Raw genomic sequence first — 16,468 nt, forward strand, 5'->3', positions numbered from 1 at the left:
TTCAGTGTAATCCAGGTGATTCCGGTACTTAGGTGACAAGCTTTACCAAGTCCCAGGGAAATGTCAGGGGTTGATCACTTTGGAATTTGGGCCTCTACAACTTTTTTCTTCTTCCTTTTACTATCTAAGGCCTACTGTTCTCTAACTTCTCACTAGCTCTTTGTTTCAGCACTGCAAACATAACGTTACCATGTCCTGAGAATCGAATATAATCTGGCCAAAAATAAAAGTATTTATCAAACATCTCCCTCAAGACGAGTGTCATACCAGTAACTCTGATTACAGGATAAATTAAATACAAGTTTCTTTTCCAATAGTAGTTACTCTCCAACACAGGAAGGATTGGGGAGACCAAAAAAAGCCATGTCTATTTGTCAAAAATCTAACAGACTCCAATAATAACAATCATAAAACTGATGACGAGATTGTTTAATGAATAACGTATTTCTACTTGTTTAGAAATTGGACCATCAATGTCTACAGCCTTTTTAAAGCACACAGTACTAATTAGGAGATTTACAATCACTAACTAGTATTATATAATTCTGCCATTCTAGACATAGATAGAAACCTAGAGGCCTTCGGCACCCCTGATTTTGTAGATGAGAGAATGATTTTGTAGTCATGATTGCACAAGTGGGCATAGGGATGAAACGAGAGCCTGGGCTTTGGACTCCAGGTTTGGTGTTTTTCAGTCTGCTTAAATTAAACTTACTTTTCCTCCCATGACTTCGAGGTCTAGCAAAAGGGTCCACAATGCCCATCCAGCTTGCATCCGCAGGCATGGACAAGGGCCGGGGCTTGCCTGCAGAGGGAGGCGAAGGAAAAGGAAAAGTTGACAGAGCTTTTGGACTTTCAAGAATCCTTCCCTTTATTTAGAACCAGACCCTCCCCCAGCCCAATACCACACGCACTTCAGCATAAGCAATAACATAGTTTAAAAGAAGGAAAGTATTTTAAAGCACTGTATTTCCACAGCAAACCATTAGGACAGAGGCATGCTGAACTTAAGTCTGTGGGTCCACAGAGCAGAGCAACTCCAAGCTCAAATGCAGGCACTGAAAGTTAAAACTGTAACATGATCTCACCGGGCTGGGCTTTGATGCCAGGCAGTGTAATGACTCAACAAGCCTTCGCCTTAGAGAGATGAATAAAGGTCTCATACTTAGAATTTCATTGAGGTTTATGTTCTCCTCAGATTACCCTTTGAGTCTGCCAAATTCACCCAACAGTTCCAAATAAGGAAGGGGGAGGGGAAGAGAAACAAAACAAACACTCAGCCACGTACCATAAGATGGTGTCTTCTCTCTCATTTTTGTGGGCAGAATATTGGTTTCCACGGAATACCCGGGCAACTGATCAGAATCAGCGATGGTAAATCTCCGTCTCCGGCTTTCCTGGTCCAGGAAGGAATTGGGGGACTCGGAACCCTTAGGACCAGGCTGTGGCTGTTTACATTTACTGAATCCATAAACAGAACTCCCATTCTCTTCCCTGCAGGATAGAGGGCAGTAATTAAGCTGCTTACAAAGATCCTCTCACACTAAAGAATTATAGGAGATACACTACTTCTGACACACAGAAGAAAACCTAACTCTTCCTTTTCCTATGGAGGAAAAGCAACACTTTTTCAATCACAGTTACTTCTCAAATACGTAAAGATCCTATTAAATAAGAGTAAAGACCATGATCCTACTAAATAAGAGAAAATGAGATTTTTTTCATATATGTTTGAGTGATACAAATATATCTTGAAAAGCTAGCTCTGGTTTCCCTGTACATCTGTCCTATAATTGAACCCCCTCCTTACTACAGACTCCACAAGTGAAGGTACGACCTATCAAACCTTTTTTCTCATGCCAAGAGTAGTATCTCTGCCAAGATCCAGCAAAGAAGACACTTCGTGTGCGATGGCAGTTGCTAGATTTGAAAATGATGTCAAAGAATACAAAGGGGCCTTTATAGTGACCAATGGAAAGTGTCTATTTTCTGAACGGAGTACAGAAACTAGCAAAAACTGGACCACCGCTTGCAACTCAATTCTTTCTAAATGTCAGCTTATAATAAAAAACTTAAAATTAATTTTAGTTGAGTCCAAGTTACCAGTTGGTTAAATTTTTGCACTGAGGAAATTCCATTTTAGGGGACCACTGCCAAACTACTAGATAAATACAGAATCCACTGAGTCCAAAAACAATCTAAAGATCAGTCTTGCCTACTGATATTCCTTCCCATGAGCCTGCTGCCTGCATACCCTTTCCCCACCATGAATCTATCTCCTTCCACACTTTTAAACCTGGCATATAAGTTGTCCACTCACGAAGCTTTCATGACTCATCACCTGTTCTCTGTGATCATTTGCATATTTCATTGCTAATAAAATATCCTTCATTAATGGTGTGTGTATCTATATGTGTGTGTCTGTGTGGGTGTGAGTGTGGGTGTGTCCACAGGTGTCTCCCCCAAACAGATCAAAAGCCCCAGTTCCCTTTCACCCTTACTATGTACATACCCTTTTTCTTGCCACAGCTCCTGTGACCCTCCCCCTCACTGAGACCCAGGCAAGAATATTCAGGATTACAGGAGTCAGGGCAATCTTCCCTACAGTGTCTGACAGAACAGTTCATACACTGGTCTGTTCTATCAGTGAAACCCTCTGCTCTCCATGTGCAGAAGCAACAACTCCTTGTAGTTTTAAACACACTTACGATCCCTCAACCATAGGACTCTGATCTGTGAATACAGGGAAGAGTCCTGTCTACCAACGAGAATGTCCCTGATCACTGAGGCCACTGCTCTACATACTATAAGTTCTAGGCAAACCAAGACTCAAGGAAGAGGAAAACGACGTTAATTCTTCTTTGTGCCCAGGAAAGAAACGCAGTAGAAGCAAAGAGCTCAGCTTAAAATAAAAACAAATGAAAAACTCCAATATAAAGTGAAACATCAGTGTAAGTTCAGTCCAAACTTTGTCTTATGAAATATTACGGCATGATTTCATATTTCTCAATTTAGTCTTGAACAGTCGACTAAGATATTGGCAGTTCTCTGGGGGCAAGAACTACATCTGTTTTGCATAAGATGGTAAATCAGGCCCAACTCTCAGTAAGTGTATGTTTAATAAATGAGCCAGATTCCCTAGTTTTACCAGCATATGTAAATATGTAAGAATCATCCCCTGTACACACCACGCTGTATATAATAACATGACCATCCTCGTTTTACCATAAACATTTAAGATAGCCATTAAGAAAGTAATGATCTTTAAGAATTTATAATAAACACACACACATAAACACACATGGGCATGCAAATACAGCCCATCCACACCTATTTTCACATTTTTTAAGTCCTATGAAGAACACATCTCTCTCAGCAAAATAAAACTGTAACTTTAATTAATCTCACAGAAATATTTATTATCTTCCACCCCAGAGATGAATTTCCGATGTAGTTAATGAAACTTCAGCTTCAGGGACCCCCAAACAGCTCATTCAGATGCCCAGTGAAGAATTAAAACAACGCAACCTCAAGAGCACATGCTTTAATGAGCCCCCTCCCCCACCACAATGGCCAGCTTCAAGGCCCATAAAACTGGATCTGTCCCTACACTTCCCCCTAAAGGATCATACTTTCCCCTCCTCTGGTTTTACTGAGATATAACTGACATACAACATTATATTCATTTCAGATGTACCACACAATGATTTATGTATGTACTGCAAAACAATCACCACACATAGTTACTAATTCTTTCCTTCTCGTGATAAGAACTTTTAAGATCTACTCTCTCAGCAACTTTGAAAAATACACAATATTGTTTACAACAGTCACCACACTGTACATTACATCCCCAGGACTCAGCTTGTAACTGGAAGTCTGTCCTTTCTGACCCCTGCGCCCATTCTGTGACCCCCACACCCAGGACGATACCTTTTGACAGTGGATTCAAGACTCAACCCCAACACACTGGAGCTTCAGCAGCGTCTCCTCTAGAGATGATCGTGGTCCTCCCACCACCACGAGCATCTCTACACAGAGGAGACCTGCACACCACAAAAATGGGCACCAACATACCGGGGCGAGTAGGGAACGGTTGGTGGAGGAGGAATATAAAGATCCAGGATGGCTGGCTTCTCCTTCTTCAGTGAGGCATCCATCGTGCTGTCTGGGGACTGGGTGGTCGTGGGCGGAGGTGAGGTCTGAATGGGAGCAAGGGTAAAAGCATGGAAGTTAACTCAGAGACCATTCTCCCCAAAGCCAACACCAGCCCCTGCGTAAACTGGGGCCCAGCTACTAGCAACACTCAAAGTGTATTATTCTTTGAGACACTCAAAATTTACTGAGTTTTTTTAAGTATGGTTGATTTACAATGTTATGTTAGCTTCAGATGTACAGCAAATTGATTCAGTTATATATATATATATATATATATATATATATATATATATACACACACATATATATATATTCATTTTCAGATTCTTTTCCATTACAGTTTATTACAAAATACTGAATATACAAAAAGATACATGTACCACAATGTTCACTGCAGCACTATGTACAATAGCCAGGACATGGAAGCAACCTAAATGTCCATCGACACATGAATGGATAAAGAAGATGTGGCACATATATACAATGGAATATTACTCAGCCATAAAAAGAAACAAAATTGAGTTATTTGTAGCGAGGTGGATGGACCTAGCGTCTGTCATACAGAGTGAAGTAAGTCAGAAGGAGAAAAACAAATACCATATGCTAATGCATATATATGGAATCTTAAAAACAAAAAAAACACAGTACTGATGAACCTAGTGGCAGGGCAAGAATAAAGACATGGAAGGGGAAGCTGGGACGAAGTTAATAGAGTAGCACTGACATAAATACTCTACCAAATGTAAAACAGATAGCTAGTGGGAAGCTGCTGCATGACACAGGGAGATCAACTCGATGTCTGGTGACGACCTAGAGGGCTGGGATATGGAGGGTGGAAGGAAGGTTCAAGAGGGAGGGGATATGGGAATATATGTATACATATAGCTGATTCACTCTGCTGTACAGCAGAAATTAACACAATATTGTAAAGCAATTGCACTCCAATAAAGATCTGAAAAACAAAAAGACACTGAATATAGTTCTCCTTGTGCTGTACAGTAGATCTTTGTTGTTTATCTATTTTATATATAGTAGTAGTGTATATATATTAATCTCATACTCCTAATGTATCTCTCCCTCCCTTCCCCCTCTGGTAACCATAAGTTTGTTTTCTGTCTGTGAGTCTGTTTCTGTTTTGTAAATAAGTTCATTTGTATCATTTTTTAGATCCACATAATACGTGATAGCATACGGTATATGTCTTTATCTGACTTCCTTCACTTAGTATGATAATCCCTAGGTCCACCCATGTTGCTGCAAATGGCATTATTTCATTCTTCTTTATGGCTGAATAGTATTCTGTTATATATATAAACCATTTACCAAGAATTTTGAAAGCCTAGATGCTTAATGAGAAGCAGAGGCCAGCAGCCAGGTGCCAGACAGGTTAGAATTCTAGCTCTGAGCAAATCACTTAAACTCCCAAGCCTGTTTCCTACTCTGAAAAACAGCCATACCGACAGTGCCTCTCACATAGGGCTGCAGTGAGGACAGAATGAGTTAGTTCACACTAATCACTAACAACATTACCCCTGACTAGGAGGGTGGGCTTGGAATTCGGACTACCTGGGTGCAATCCTGGTTATACCTCTGATTAGCTGTGTGTCTCCGGGCAAATCACTCAGCTTCTCTGTGCCTCATCTACACAATGGGAATAAGTGTGGACAAGGACAGTAGCAACACAGGGTAGCTGTGAGAAGTGAGTAACGTAATACACGTAACGAGCTTAGCACATGGCTCATTTCGTAGTAAGCACACAACCTTATGCTGTTTAATTTAGTATTATACACATACACACAAGTTAATTTTTAAAATTTAAAATCCACACAGCTTTTTAAAAATATTTTAAAATCCTGTGTAAGACTTTCAATCCTATCTCTTTTACAATCTAACAGCAATGATCAGTCTTTTCTGGTTGGTAAAAGAACAGCAAGGAAATCTGAGTCAAGGCATGAAGATGAAAATGTTGGGTGAAGGCCAGGGGGAGGGACCACATGAGGACTGTGCTACACCCCAGGGAGACATAAAAGGACACCAACACCCCATACAGCCCAGGTGGTGATGGATGGAAAACCCCGTATCTCCCGGAAGTGAGAGTGCGAACCCTTAGAGTCTAAGGGTTGGGAGGATGGGAACAGCCAGTGCTTACAAGTGCAGCCCCATTTCGCAGAGAGACACTGAGGCACAGGGAAACAGTCTGCCAGAGCATCATCCTAAAGTACAGTCTGTCAACTCTGCACACTACGTAATCCATCCACATCTCAGTCTGACAATCTTGAACGATGTCTGAAAACACGGGGCCAGGCCCCAGGCCCTCAAGAAACAGAAAGAGAAGAAAACGGAAGCATTTCCACAGCACAGGCATTTTCTGAAAACTCCAACACCAATGGTTACTTCTAAATCAATAATCCTTGTTTACCAGGACCGTGGCCTAAAAGCAGAGCGAACATGACAACACGAAGGATGCTGACAAGAACTAAAGATGCTCCCTCCCAGCAGAGGTGGGCACCCAGACATATAGACCCCTGGAGAATGACACACAAGCCAAGGGGCAGGGCTGGAGCTGAGAAAGTGTACAGAGTACTGGTCTACCAGGGTTCATGTTCTGAAAGTATCCCAGATGCATCACCAAGACACCTAACAGCTGAGCTGTAAAATGGCCTCTGCATTTTGATGGTTTTCCCTCCCTTGGTCGGAAGCAAAGCTAGGCGTCTCAGTCCTCACCTACCTCTTCCCCTAAACTGCACAGTTAGTGGAACTTGGCAGGTAGTTAGACAAAACTGGAGAAAAAGGAAGCACATCCCTTCTTAAGTGAATTTCCAGAGGTCAAGGCACTAACTCTGCCTATACTTAGAAATAAGTTTCACCTCCCTTCTGAACACATCCACCTGGATTTTCCTCTGTCACTTCAAACTCAGTGACTCTCAGGAGACCTGTCGTCTCTGCCTCCCAGATGGCTCTTTGCCGACTTTCTAATTTCTGTGGCTGGTTCACTGACACATTTCACATCTGCTTCTCCCTTGCCTCCCCTGCCTCCTCACCCCGACCCCAAAGGCTTTGCCAACCGTCAACATGAAGAATTAGGAGCGAGATTTAGAAATACTAAATACTACTTGTCTGAGGTCCCACAGCTAAGACGGCACAGAGGCGGGATCTGAACTCAAGTTCAACTCCAGAGCCGCTTCCTGTCCACGATGCTGTGCTGCTTTGTGAGTCCTCTTGAGGCTTCTTCCAAACAGCCTCCTGCATTAGTCTTTCACTAGAATCCCCCGTCCCAGCCTCGCCCAGAGCCACATCGCCTGTCACCTAGACATGGAACACCTCCCACCTGGCGTTTCTTGTGTTTAGATAGCATCATGGGCTAAACTGTGTCCCCCAAACCCCCAGTAGCTCAGAGTGTGACTGTACTTGGAGACAGGGTCTTTAAAGACATGTTTAATTTAAAATGAGGTTATACGGGACTTCCCTGGCAATCCAGTGGTTAAAACTCCTCACTTCAACTGCAGGGGGCACAGGTTCAATCCCTGGTCAGGTAACTAAGATCCCACATGCCTCGTAGCACGCCCCCACCCCAAATGAACTAATTAACTAATTAATTTTAAAAATTAAAGAAAAATAAAATGATGTCATATGGGTGGGCCCTAATCCAGTCTGACCGGCATCTCTATGAGAAGAATCAGGACACAGACACACAGAGGAAAGACCATGTGAAGACACAAGGGGAAGACGGCCATCTGTAAGCCAAGGAGAGAGACCTCAGAAGCCAACCTTGATCTCAGACTTCCAGCCTCCAGACTTTTGAAGGAATCAACTTTTGTATCAGTCATCCAGTCGTTGGTACTTTGTTAAGGCTGTCATAGCAAACTAATGCAGATATTAGTGTAAAAATCAACTGTGAACCTGTGGGATGTAGTCCATGCTCCTTAGCCCAAGACTCTACACCCACCGTCCAGCTCCTTTCTCTCCCACCCTCTGCCCCAGAGAATCTGGCCTACTTATTCTTGCAGGAGGGCTGTGGTGTCTACCCAGAGCCCCTCCGTCAGCCAGTGAAGCCAGCTGCTGTGAGTATCTATTGCTAAAAGCTCACAGCTGCCCCCTTCTCCGGAGAACTGCCCTCAGTGGACAGCTGTCACCCTTGAGTACAGCTAGCAGAGCCCGTGCCGTGTGGTTACACCTGGGTAACATGCCAAGACTAGACTCTACCTGACACAGCATCTTGCTGGCTTCCCCTCCTTATTCGGCCTCTCTCTATCCCTGACAAGTGTGACCTGAAGCACACGCCCTAAACACTTTCACGAGAATGTCTGCCACACACTCTGCCTCTAGGAAACCTTGTCTGGGCACCGCCCTTCCCCGACGGCAGCATATCCTCGGTTGGGGGGTGTGTGTCGAAAGAACACACACACGTTCATCTCCTCCACCACCAAACAGCCTCCCATCTGCCTACCAAATCCCACCTAGTTTTCCAGGCTCCAAAGTGCTCCCACCTCCTCATGAAGAGGCACCTTCACCTACCTGTCCATACCCACTGCCTCTCGTTCAGAACCCAACATTTACGACCCCTGCAACCAAGGAGCTGGCAGATCTGGCCTGCGGCAAGCACTCCATCATCTATCAATGACGAAGTAAGACCTCTATGATGTTAAGTAACACATTCTGAGAATTCCAAAACCACTGAACAGGATGGGGCCCCTTATGCTGAGTGATGCAAACAGAAGCAGCTGGCATGTGACTGATAAGTTCCACTATTATTTAAAAAGTGAATTGAATTATGTGCCCCTCCCAGCTCCACCCTCCACATCCTGTTCTTTATTTTCACCTGCCCCCCACACCCCTAGGTACACCCCTAGGTACACCCTAAGGTACACACACAGATGTATTTCCAGTGTTCTATGCATCACGAAGTGTCCAAATTGATGGCTTGAGACCACTGCTGTTCCTTCCATTTGAAGGTACACAATAAAATCACAGACAGTTACATACATATAAATGGTAATCTCAATCTTATAAGAGGGCATTAAAATGTGATTGCTTTTCGTTCATGGTTTAGAAGTTAAACACTAAGAACCGATGATATGAGAGGGCTGGTGAGGGTGCGTGGTCCACTCAGGTGTAGGCAGTAAGGAGTGTACTGTTCATAGAGAATTTAAATAATAAAACTCACTAAAGGCTGGTCTGCTTTTTTTGGTCACCCAAGATGCCAAATCTAAAAGGAGTGATACAGCTCCCCGCTGGGTGGGTTGTTCTTGAAGTCCCCACCCCTGCCTTGACGAACCACTGTTGGAGTCAACCCCATGTGGTCTAAGATCAGTGTTCAAACTGGATTCCTCTATGTAAGCATGTGTTTGAAACGAGAGAGGAAAAGGACTAGAAGGAACTTTCTGCAGTGATGACAGCCACTTGCCACAAGTGGCTATCAAGCACCTGAAATGTGGCCCGTGAGACCAAGGAATTGAAGCTCTCATTTTAATGATTGAAATAGTCACCGGTGGCTAGTGGCTGCTGTACTGTTCAACGCAAATCCAGCATGTCTATTTTCATACAAGTAGGATTACAGGATAATTATCCATACACAAGCTCCTGAAACCAACCAAACTGTAGTCTTTCTTTCTGGAGACAAATGAGATATTGGACATTATTCTTGCACGGATGCCAGAGGAAGGCTTTCAACCAATGATAGTACCTGGACCAGAGGCGGCTTCCATCGTAGGTTTTTCAGGGGGGCGGGAGTGAAGTTGAAGGAACTCGTGGGGCGCTTCTTAAGCAGTAACACAACTCCTGTAGGATTCTCTCTCAACTTTCTCACCAGATTTTTTAGCTGCCATCCGACCTTCAAAGAAAGAAAATGAGGAGAGGGGACTTGCTCATGAATAATGAAAACTCAAACCTATGAGTTAATCTCAAGGAAATCAACTATGAGCAAATAGGTAGATACAAATCTGTTCATCCTAGCACTGCTTAAAATTATGGAGAATTAGATATAAACTGCAAATTTTTTAAATGCATGCAAAATGGTTTAAAAGTTCTAGAGGGGAATGTGAAGTCTGAAATCGCAATGAACAAACTCACCACCGTTTGCTGGTTAACCTGAATGACTTCATCACCAGCATGAATCTTCTGAGATCTGTCGGCAGGAGACTATTAGAAACAAGCAGAGAGAGACCTGTCTTATTTTTTAAATCTCCTACTTCTTTCTGCTTCTATTTATTCTCCCTTCTTTCTCCTACAGAAAACGAGTAATGGAAATATAATTTTCTCAAGAAATGTTACACAGTGTACTTGGGTTCCCTGAGACTACACAGCCCGCAGAACAAGGCGTGTGAATACTGGGGTTATCTATTTTGTTAGTAGTTTGTTATAACAGATAGTCTATCAGTTGGAACAGCCGTGGTTCATCTAACCTATTGTGAAGAGCGGGACGCACTGTCCACATAACGGGCTGATCAAAGTCATTGGTTCATTGTAAAAGCCGACCAACTGCTTACCATGTAAAGATCATCATTGTAACTCTGTCATACCATTTCCTTTCAAGCAATTATTAAAACTAAATCTTACTTTTATTCAAACTTGTTTTACATGTTATCATAATGCTATTAAAATAGAAAGACAGTGACAATAGAAAATATAGGGGAAGCTGGGATGAAGTGAGAGAGTAGCATTGACATTTATACACTACCAAATGCAAAATAGATAGCTAGCAGGAAGCTGCTGCATAACACAGGGAGATCAACTGGATGATGCGTGATGACTTAGAGGGCTGGGATAGGGAGGGTGGGAAGGAGTTGTGGGAGGGAGGGGATATGGGGATATACGTATAAATAAGCCAATTTACTTTGTTGTATAGCAGAAACTGGCACAACAGTGTAAGGCAATTATACTCCAATAAAGAGCTTAAAAAAAAAAAATAAAATATTTCTTCAGAGAAAATTTAAATTTTTTTCATTTTCAGGCTGAATTCTAAATGAGTGTTTTCACAGTATCAAAACAAAGTCCAGACTTTGTATTCCTCAAATAATAGTTTGCAACAAATTTGTAAATATCTGTACAGATATATATACATCCACATATGTGTATACAGACAGATAAGTAGATGTAACCTATTTGTCAAATATTTTCCCATAGTTTCTTATTCATTTAATCAAACTATAACTCTTTAAGATATTTTATATGATTTTTTAAAATGTTTAAAAAAAATTCTGCCAACAACCTTTACAGATATCGTTAGGCTTACTTTATAGAGTTTTGAGAACACTGAGATTCAGTGGTAAATAATTCACTTACGGACACAGTAAGTGAAAGATGCAGAATATGACTTTATGCTTATTACATGGTTTTTAAAATTAAAGTAATACCTTAAAAATTTTCCCCTGTTAAATTATACATTGAAGTAGTTATTTCACCTTAAAAGGAATCTGTGCCATAATTTCTTCTCAAATTTTTTTCTCTCACTAACATATTTTTCAGACTTAAACATTTTGACATTTAGTTGTACATGAAATTTGAAAAATATTTTAGAATAAGTGTAATGTCTAACCCTTGCTAGAAGTATAAGTTTTTTATTATTATCTAACTGCAAAAACAATAAATGCATGGAATAAAATAAAACAGAACTATGTAAAAAAAAAGATATTTCATATGATCAAAAGAGAAGGAAAGGATCAAACTTTGCTTTCAAATTATAATCAAATGTTATCTAAGCCAGAGTTTTATTTTGTGACATATAACTGACTGAGTCTTCAAACAATTTACAATCATCCTTTTAAAATAGCACCTTTGAACACAATGATGGAGGTAGCAACTAAACTCAAGACACCCGCGCTGAATTTTCTCACTCAGCTGTTGTGATAGGCTCAACAAAGAAATGAGGAAAGAAAAGAAGGAAGGAAGGAAGGAAAGGAAAGAAGGAAGGGAGATAGAGAGGGGGGGGGAAAGAAAAGGAAAGAAAGAAAGGAAAGAAAGAATGAGAGAGAGAGAGGAAGGAAGGAAGGAAGGAAGGAAGGAAGGAAGGAAGGAAGGAAGGAAGGAGAGAGAGAGAGAGAGAGAGAGAGAGAGAGAGAGAAAGAAAGAAAGAAAGAAAGAAAGAAAGAAAGAAAGAAAGAAAGAAAGAAAGAAAGAAAGAAAGAGAAAGAAAGAAAGAAAGAAAGAAAGGGAAAGAAGCAAGTAGCATTAAACTGCAGAAATAGTCCCTTGATTTACTAGGGCCAACGCTAGGCAAAGGTAACTATGACAGTTATTTCTGAAAACATTTAACCTGCCACCATAACAACCAGCAGTGCCTCACCTGAGAGACTAGCATCGTGGGTACCACAGGGAGATGGCCTGTCTCAAATCCCTTTCTCTTGAAGCGCTTCTTAAACAAACAAATGTATCCATGCTCCTTTTTGCCCCTGGTGTCAGATGCCTAACCCATGGTTACAGGTCAACTTTAGTAAGTCTGATCCTAATCATTCCAGTCCAGTTAATCTTCCTGGGCTGGGGATTCATCTAAGGTAAGCTTCACTTTCTAAAAGGTGGTCCCGAGGCCAGGAAGTCCCTGTTTATAGATATGCAATCTTAAAAAACAAGCCCCGGTGTCCTGAACTGACTTCCCTTCCTAAGGATCCTCACGTGTTCCTTTCTAAAATGTCCTACCAAGTGATTAAGAGTTGTGCTTGGCAGAACACTGGTAAAGAGAGAGCCTGATAACCAAACTTCTCCCTAGGGTAACAGCTCTTGCCTATCTTCACCATGTGCCAGACTATTGAAAAATGATGCTTATTCTGGTTTGCTGCAGAAGAGTGATGACCCGGAGAAGAATGCCTCCATTCTTTAGAGGCTCACCTACTTCCCAACTCATGTCGGGGGTGGGGAAGGGGAGGAGGGATGGCATGGGGTCAAGACTTCTGTCAAGGTCTTGAACAACATCAAAAAAGTAGATAGAGAATCACTAGATCCTTTTAGTCTGACCTTGGAGTGATCCTGACTTCTCAGGTAATTTCCAAAAAAAAGAAAAATTGGACAGGAGGCCTGAGATGACCTACTGGCATTGCTTCCACCTAGAGTCCAAGATAGAGGAATGCGGAGACATTGTGCCTAGGAATACAGTTGGTGAAGTCTGCCCACTACCATCCACCACACTAGGCTTCCGTGAAAACATTCTGGCTCTGAAGTCAGAGCGACCCTAAGTGATAGCCAGAAAGCTGCCCAGGAACTGGCATTTTCTACTGCCATTTAAGTGTAAAATGTCCAGCATTAAGTGTAAAACATCCAGACCAAGCCCTTGAGAAGTGGGCTCTTACCTAACTTCCCACTCTCATGGACAAGAATTAGAAAGAATCTGGCATATTCCATACACTCAAAGAACATAAGGTGATTGACTGAAAGAATAAGGGACATTTTCAAGTGGATTATCACATGGAATAAGACAAATTTTCCCTTTTTTGATCTTTAACAAGATGGAAACCACCTCTCTCTAGGATGACTGATTTACCATCCTATATGGAAGCACTAGATCGACCACATCCAGGTAAACCCTGAATCTCTCGCCCAGTCCTATGAGTCTGGGAGGAATTCCACGGGATGTATCATTTGACATTTCATTTGACTCAAGGGCAGTTTTGTTTAGTTCTCTCATCTTTGAAAGGGACGGCGGGGTCAGGGTGTGGTGGGGTAGACAGTGAAAGGAAGAAATCTACGTGCCTTCTGGTAATAGTGGAGTGTTCTACATGTTTATCCAAGGTTGAAATTGATTCAAAGACCTGACTGAGTCTAGACCTGCACAAGTCTGGTTGTTAATGCAATCACCAAATGCTAGACACAAAACTTGAACTCATAAAAACTGAAACGACATTCACCATTATTCTGACTCTATCCAACTCCAACCCCCCAAAATGTACTGAGTAGTACATGAGTATGTTCTTGTGGTTCAGCTAAAATGTATAAAGTCTCTGACAAGGATAAGGGAGGAGCATTTGTTGTGATTTTTTTTCTTTTGTACCATCCCCAGCCTATAAGGAGAACGTCCTGTGCCATTATTGCCTATCAGGTGATGTGGTATAAAAATTCCCAGTGGTCTCAGCGTATTCTTAACGTAGCTCAACAAAGAATGCTTAAAGACGCTGCCATCTTCTATTCATTCGTCTCCCAGAACTGCACAATTAATTTATAATTCACTGACTGCCTTAAGCAATGCCATTTTTTTCTTATTACAAAAATCGTGCGTCACAAACCCTCATCAAAAAGCGTGCCATTTTCTTTTATCAACAGACCTAGCAGCTGAAGTTTAAACTCCAGTATATATATCCACCAGACTAGAAGAGCAGTTACCAAGTTTCTTGTTTCTTGAATAACTTCCTCTTGCCTTAATTGATTAAATAGTAATTAATTCTATAGACACATGCTTCTTTTACACAGATGCCGGGAAGCTTTTCAGACATTTCTAGCTTCAGGTCAACATCATTCAAAAGCTAGTCATAGTGGAGGCTGCATAAAGAAAGCATTCAATTAGCTCCATTTTTCACAAATTCAAAATGTTTGAGGGGGTAAAGAAAAACCTTTCAGATAGCAGAATTTTCAAAAGGAAGATAACAGAGTACAAAGTCCCTTACAGTAGAAACAGTCCTGCTTTGTCTATTCAAAGGATTAGGGGAGAAAAAAACTAAATTTCAATATCATGCAAATAATTATGAAATACAGCTCTATAAAAAAGAACCTTAGTCATGCAAAAATCCCAAAATAGTTGCTCTGGTGACACATATAAATTCCATTAAAAAAAAAAAACAACTATATTTCACACATATGGTCACCAATTCCAGCTCTTCTAAGACGGATTCTCAACAACAAAGAGAGCACTGTTTTTGTATTTATGGGTTAACACTTCCAGGGTGCAAAATAATAATAATAATAATAATAACAAACACAAGGGTGGGGGCAAAAACTGGGCAAGGTGTGTGAACGAGAGCGATAAAGGGGGATTTAAATAATACATTGATGACAGCTGGTGACAAACGGCACACTAGCAGCAGAAATAAACAAAGCAGGCACCCATGCTCCAAAGACAGACAGCACAATAGAACAGCATGCACACATTTAAATGAAAAGTACGGGGACTCTGTCAAATCTGTTTGAGCATAAAGCAGCTTTTCCGTTGAGCAAATATGCACTTACATTTTCTGTGGTTCCGGTAATCACGTGCAGTCCATCATAGGTTGATTTGATGTACATGCCCTAGTGTAAGTCACAAACATATTAACTCATCACTGCAACATTTAAAAATACAGCCTCAAGTGAGACTTAAACTTATAAAACATTAAAGGCAGTCCCTTCAGAACATGACTCATTTTTCAGCCTCCTGAAACACTGTCAAACAAGATCCAAAGAGCAGTGAGAGGGAACGAAGTCAAAATACTAGTGAAAGAAATCAGAAATGAGATCTCTTTGATATTATAATTTGGGTACCAGGGGCACAGAATTTTACTCTAACTCTGGGGACTCAGAGGGAATGTTCTCAGACTTGCTGAATGAATGAAGCAGTTCAAACAAGGCTAGTCCTCTCCCGACCATCTCTCTGTGTAGTGACGCAATATACTCAGTTAATGTGGTCTCAGCAGTCTCTGCACGGTGACTTATTCAAGCCACTAACAACCAGACCAGATGCATGAGCAAAGACTGTTAAGTAACACAACATAAGAAATAAATTAAAAACAGGCACTCTTGCATTTTGAGGGAGGCATAAAGATTAATACACTCTTTCCTCAAAAGCCTGATAGGCAAACTCAGAGGTGAATGCTAGCATGGAGGAAATATCTCTGTAGCTTGACACAGCATGTATAAAAGAAGGTTTATTAAAGTTTGATGAGATGGGGAAGGAGCAAAAAGTAGACAGAGCAAAGAGTGGTTACAGTTGCTCACCCTGGTACCAATACTGTATTGATAATAACATGGATCCTCCCCAGAAGTCATTTTGACCGTGAACTTGCCCTGTTCAGCAACCTACAGCAGCACTCTGGAATGAGCATCTCATCCAATTCTAACACCTTCAGGGTTCTGCCCGTCCTCTTCTTTCCCAACACGTTCATTGGCAGAGTGACCAGCTTCTCCCTCCACGTGGTACTCCTCTTCCAAGACCTCTGCTTATATAACTTGACCTTCTGAAACGGCAACTTCATTTCTGCCCACTCGGGGCAGTTCTGCGCCTCCATGTGTGAATAAACCCACCTCCAGGAAATCTTCCGTGTTGCCATCATTCACTTTGAAACCGAGCAGTCTTAGTATGCACGTTTCTCCTTACCAAGAATGTGGGCTTGTCAACATCTGCTGGATTTTTATTTTC

General features: G+C 41.6%; 1 protein-coding gene across 5 annotated transcripts in view; it reads right to left on the reverse strand.

Annotated features, from left to right (window-relative positions):
• The window catches only part of CNKSR3 (CNKSR family member 3), a 108,486-nt gene that overhangs the window by 16,047 nt on the left and 75,971 nt on the right, over positions 1-16,468 (reverse strand). For all 5 annotated transcript variants that reach the window (XM_057739943.1, XM_057739940.1, XM_057739942.1 and 2 more), the window contains 6 exons: positions 15,304-15,363; positions 10,228-10,296; positions 9,842-9,988; positions 4,078-4,202; positions 1,289-1,494; positions 716-805 (listed from right to left, as the gene is read on the reverse strand). In XM_057739943.1, the coding sequence (XP_057595926.1) occupies positions 716-805; positions 1,289-1,494; positions 4,078-4,202; positions 9,842-9,988; positions 10,228-10,296; positions 15,304-15,363 (697 nt within the window). The remainder of the gene's footprint in view (positions 1-715; positions 806-1,288; positions 1,495-4,077; positions 4,203-9,841; positions 9,989-10,227; positions 10,297-15,303; positions 15,364-16,468) is intronic.

The sequence above is a fragment of the Hippopotamus amphibius genome, chromosome 6, assembly GCF_030028045.1.
Source record: "Hippopotamus amphibius kiboko isolate mHipAmp2 chromosome 6, mHipAmp2.hap2, whole genome shotgun sequence".
Taxonomy (NCBI): domain Eukaryota; kingdom Metazoa; phylum Chordata; class Mammalia; order Artiodactyla; family Hippopotamidae; genus Hippopotamus; species Hippopotamus amphibius.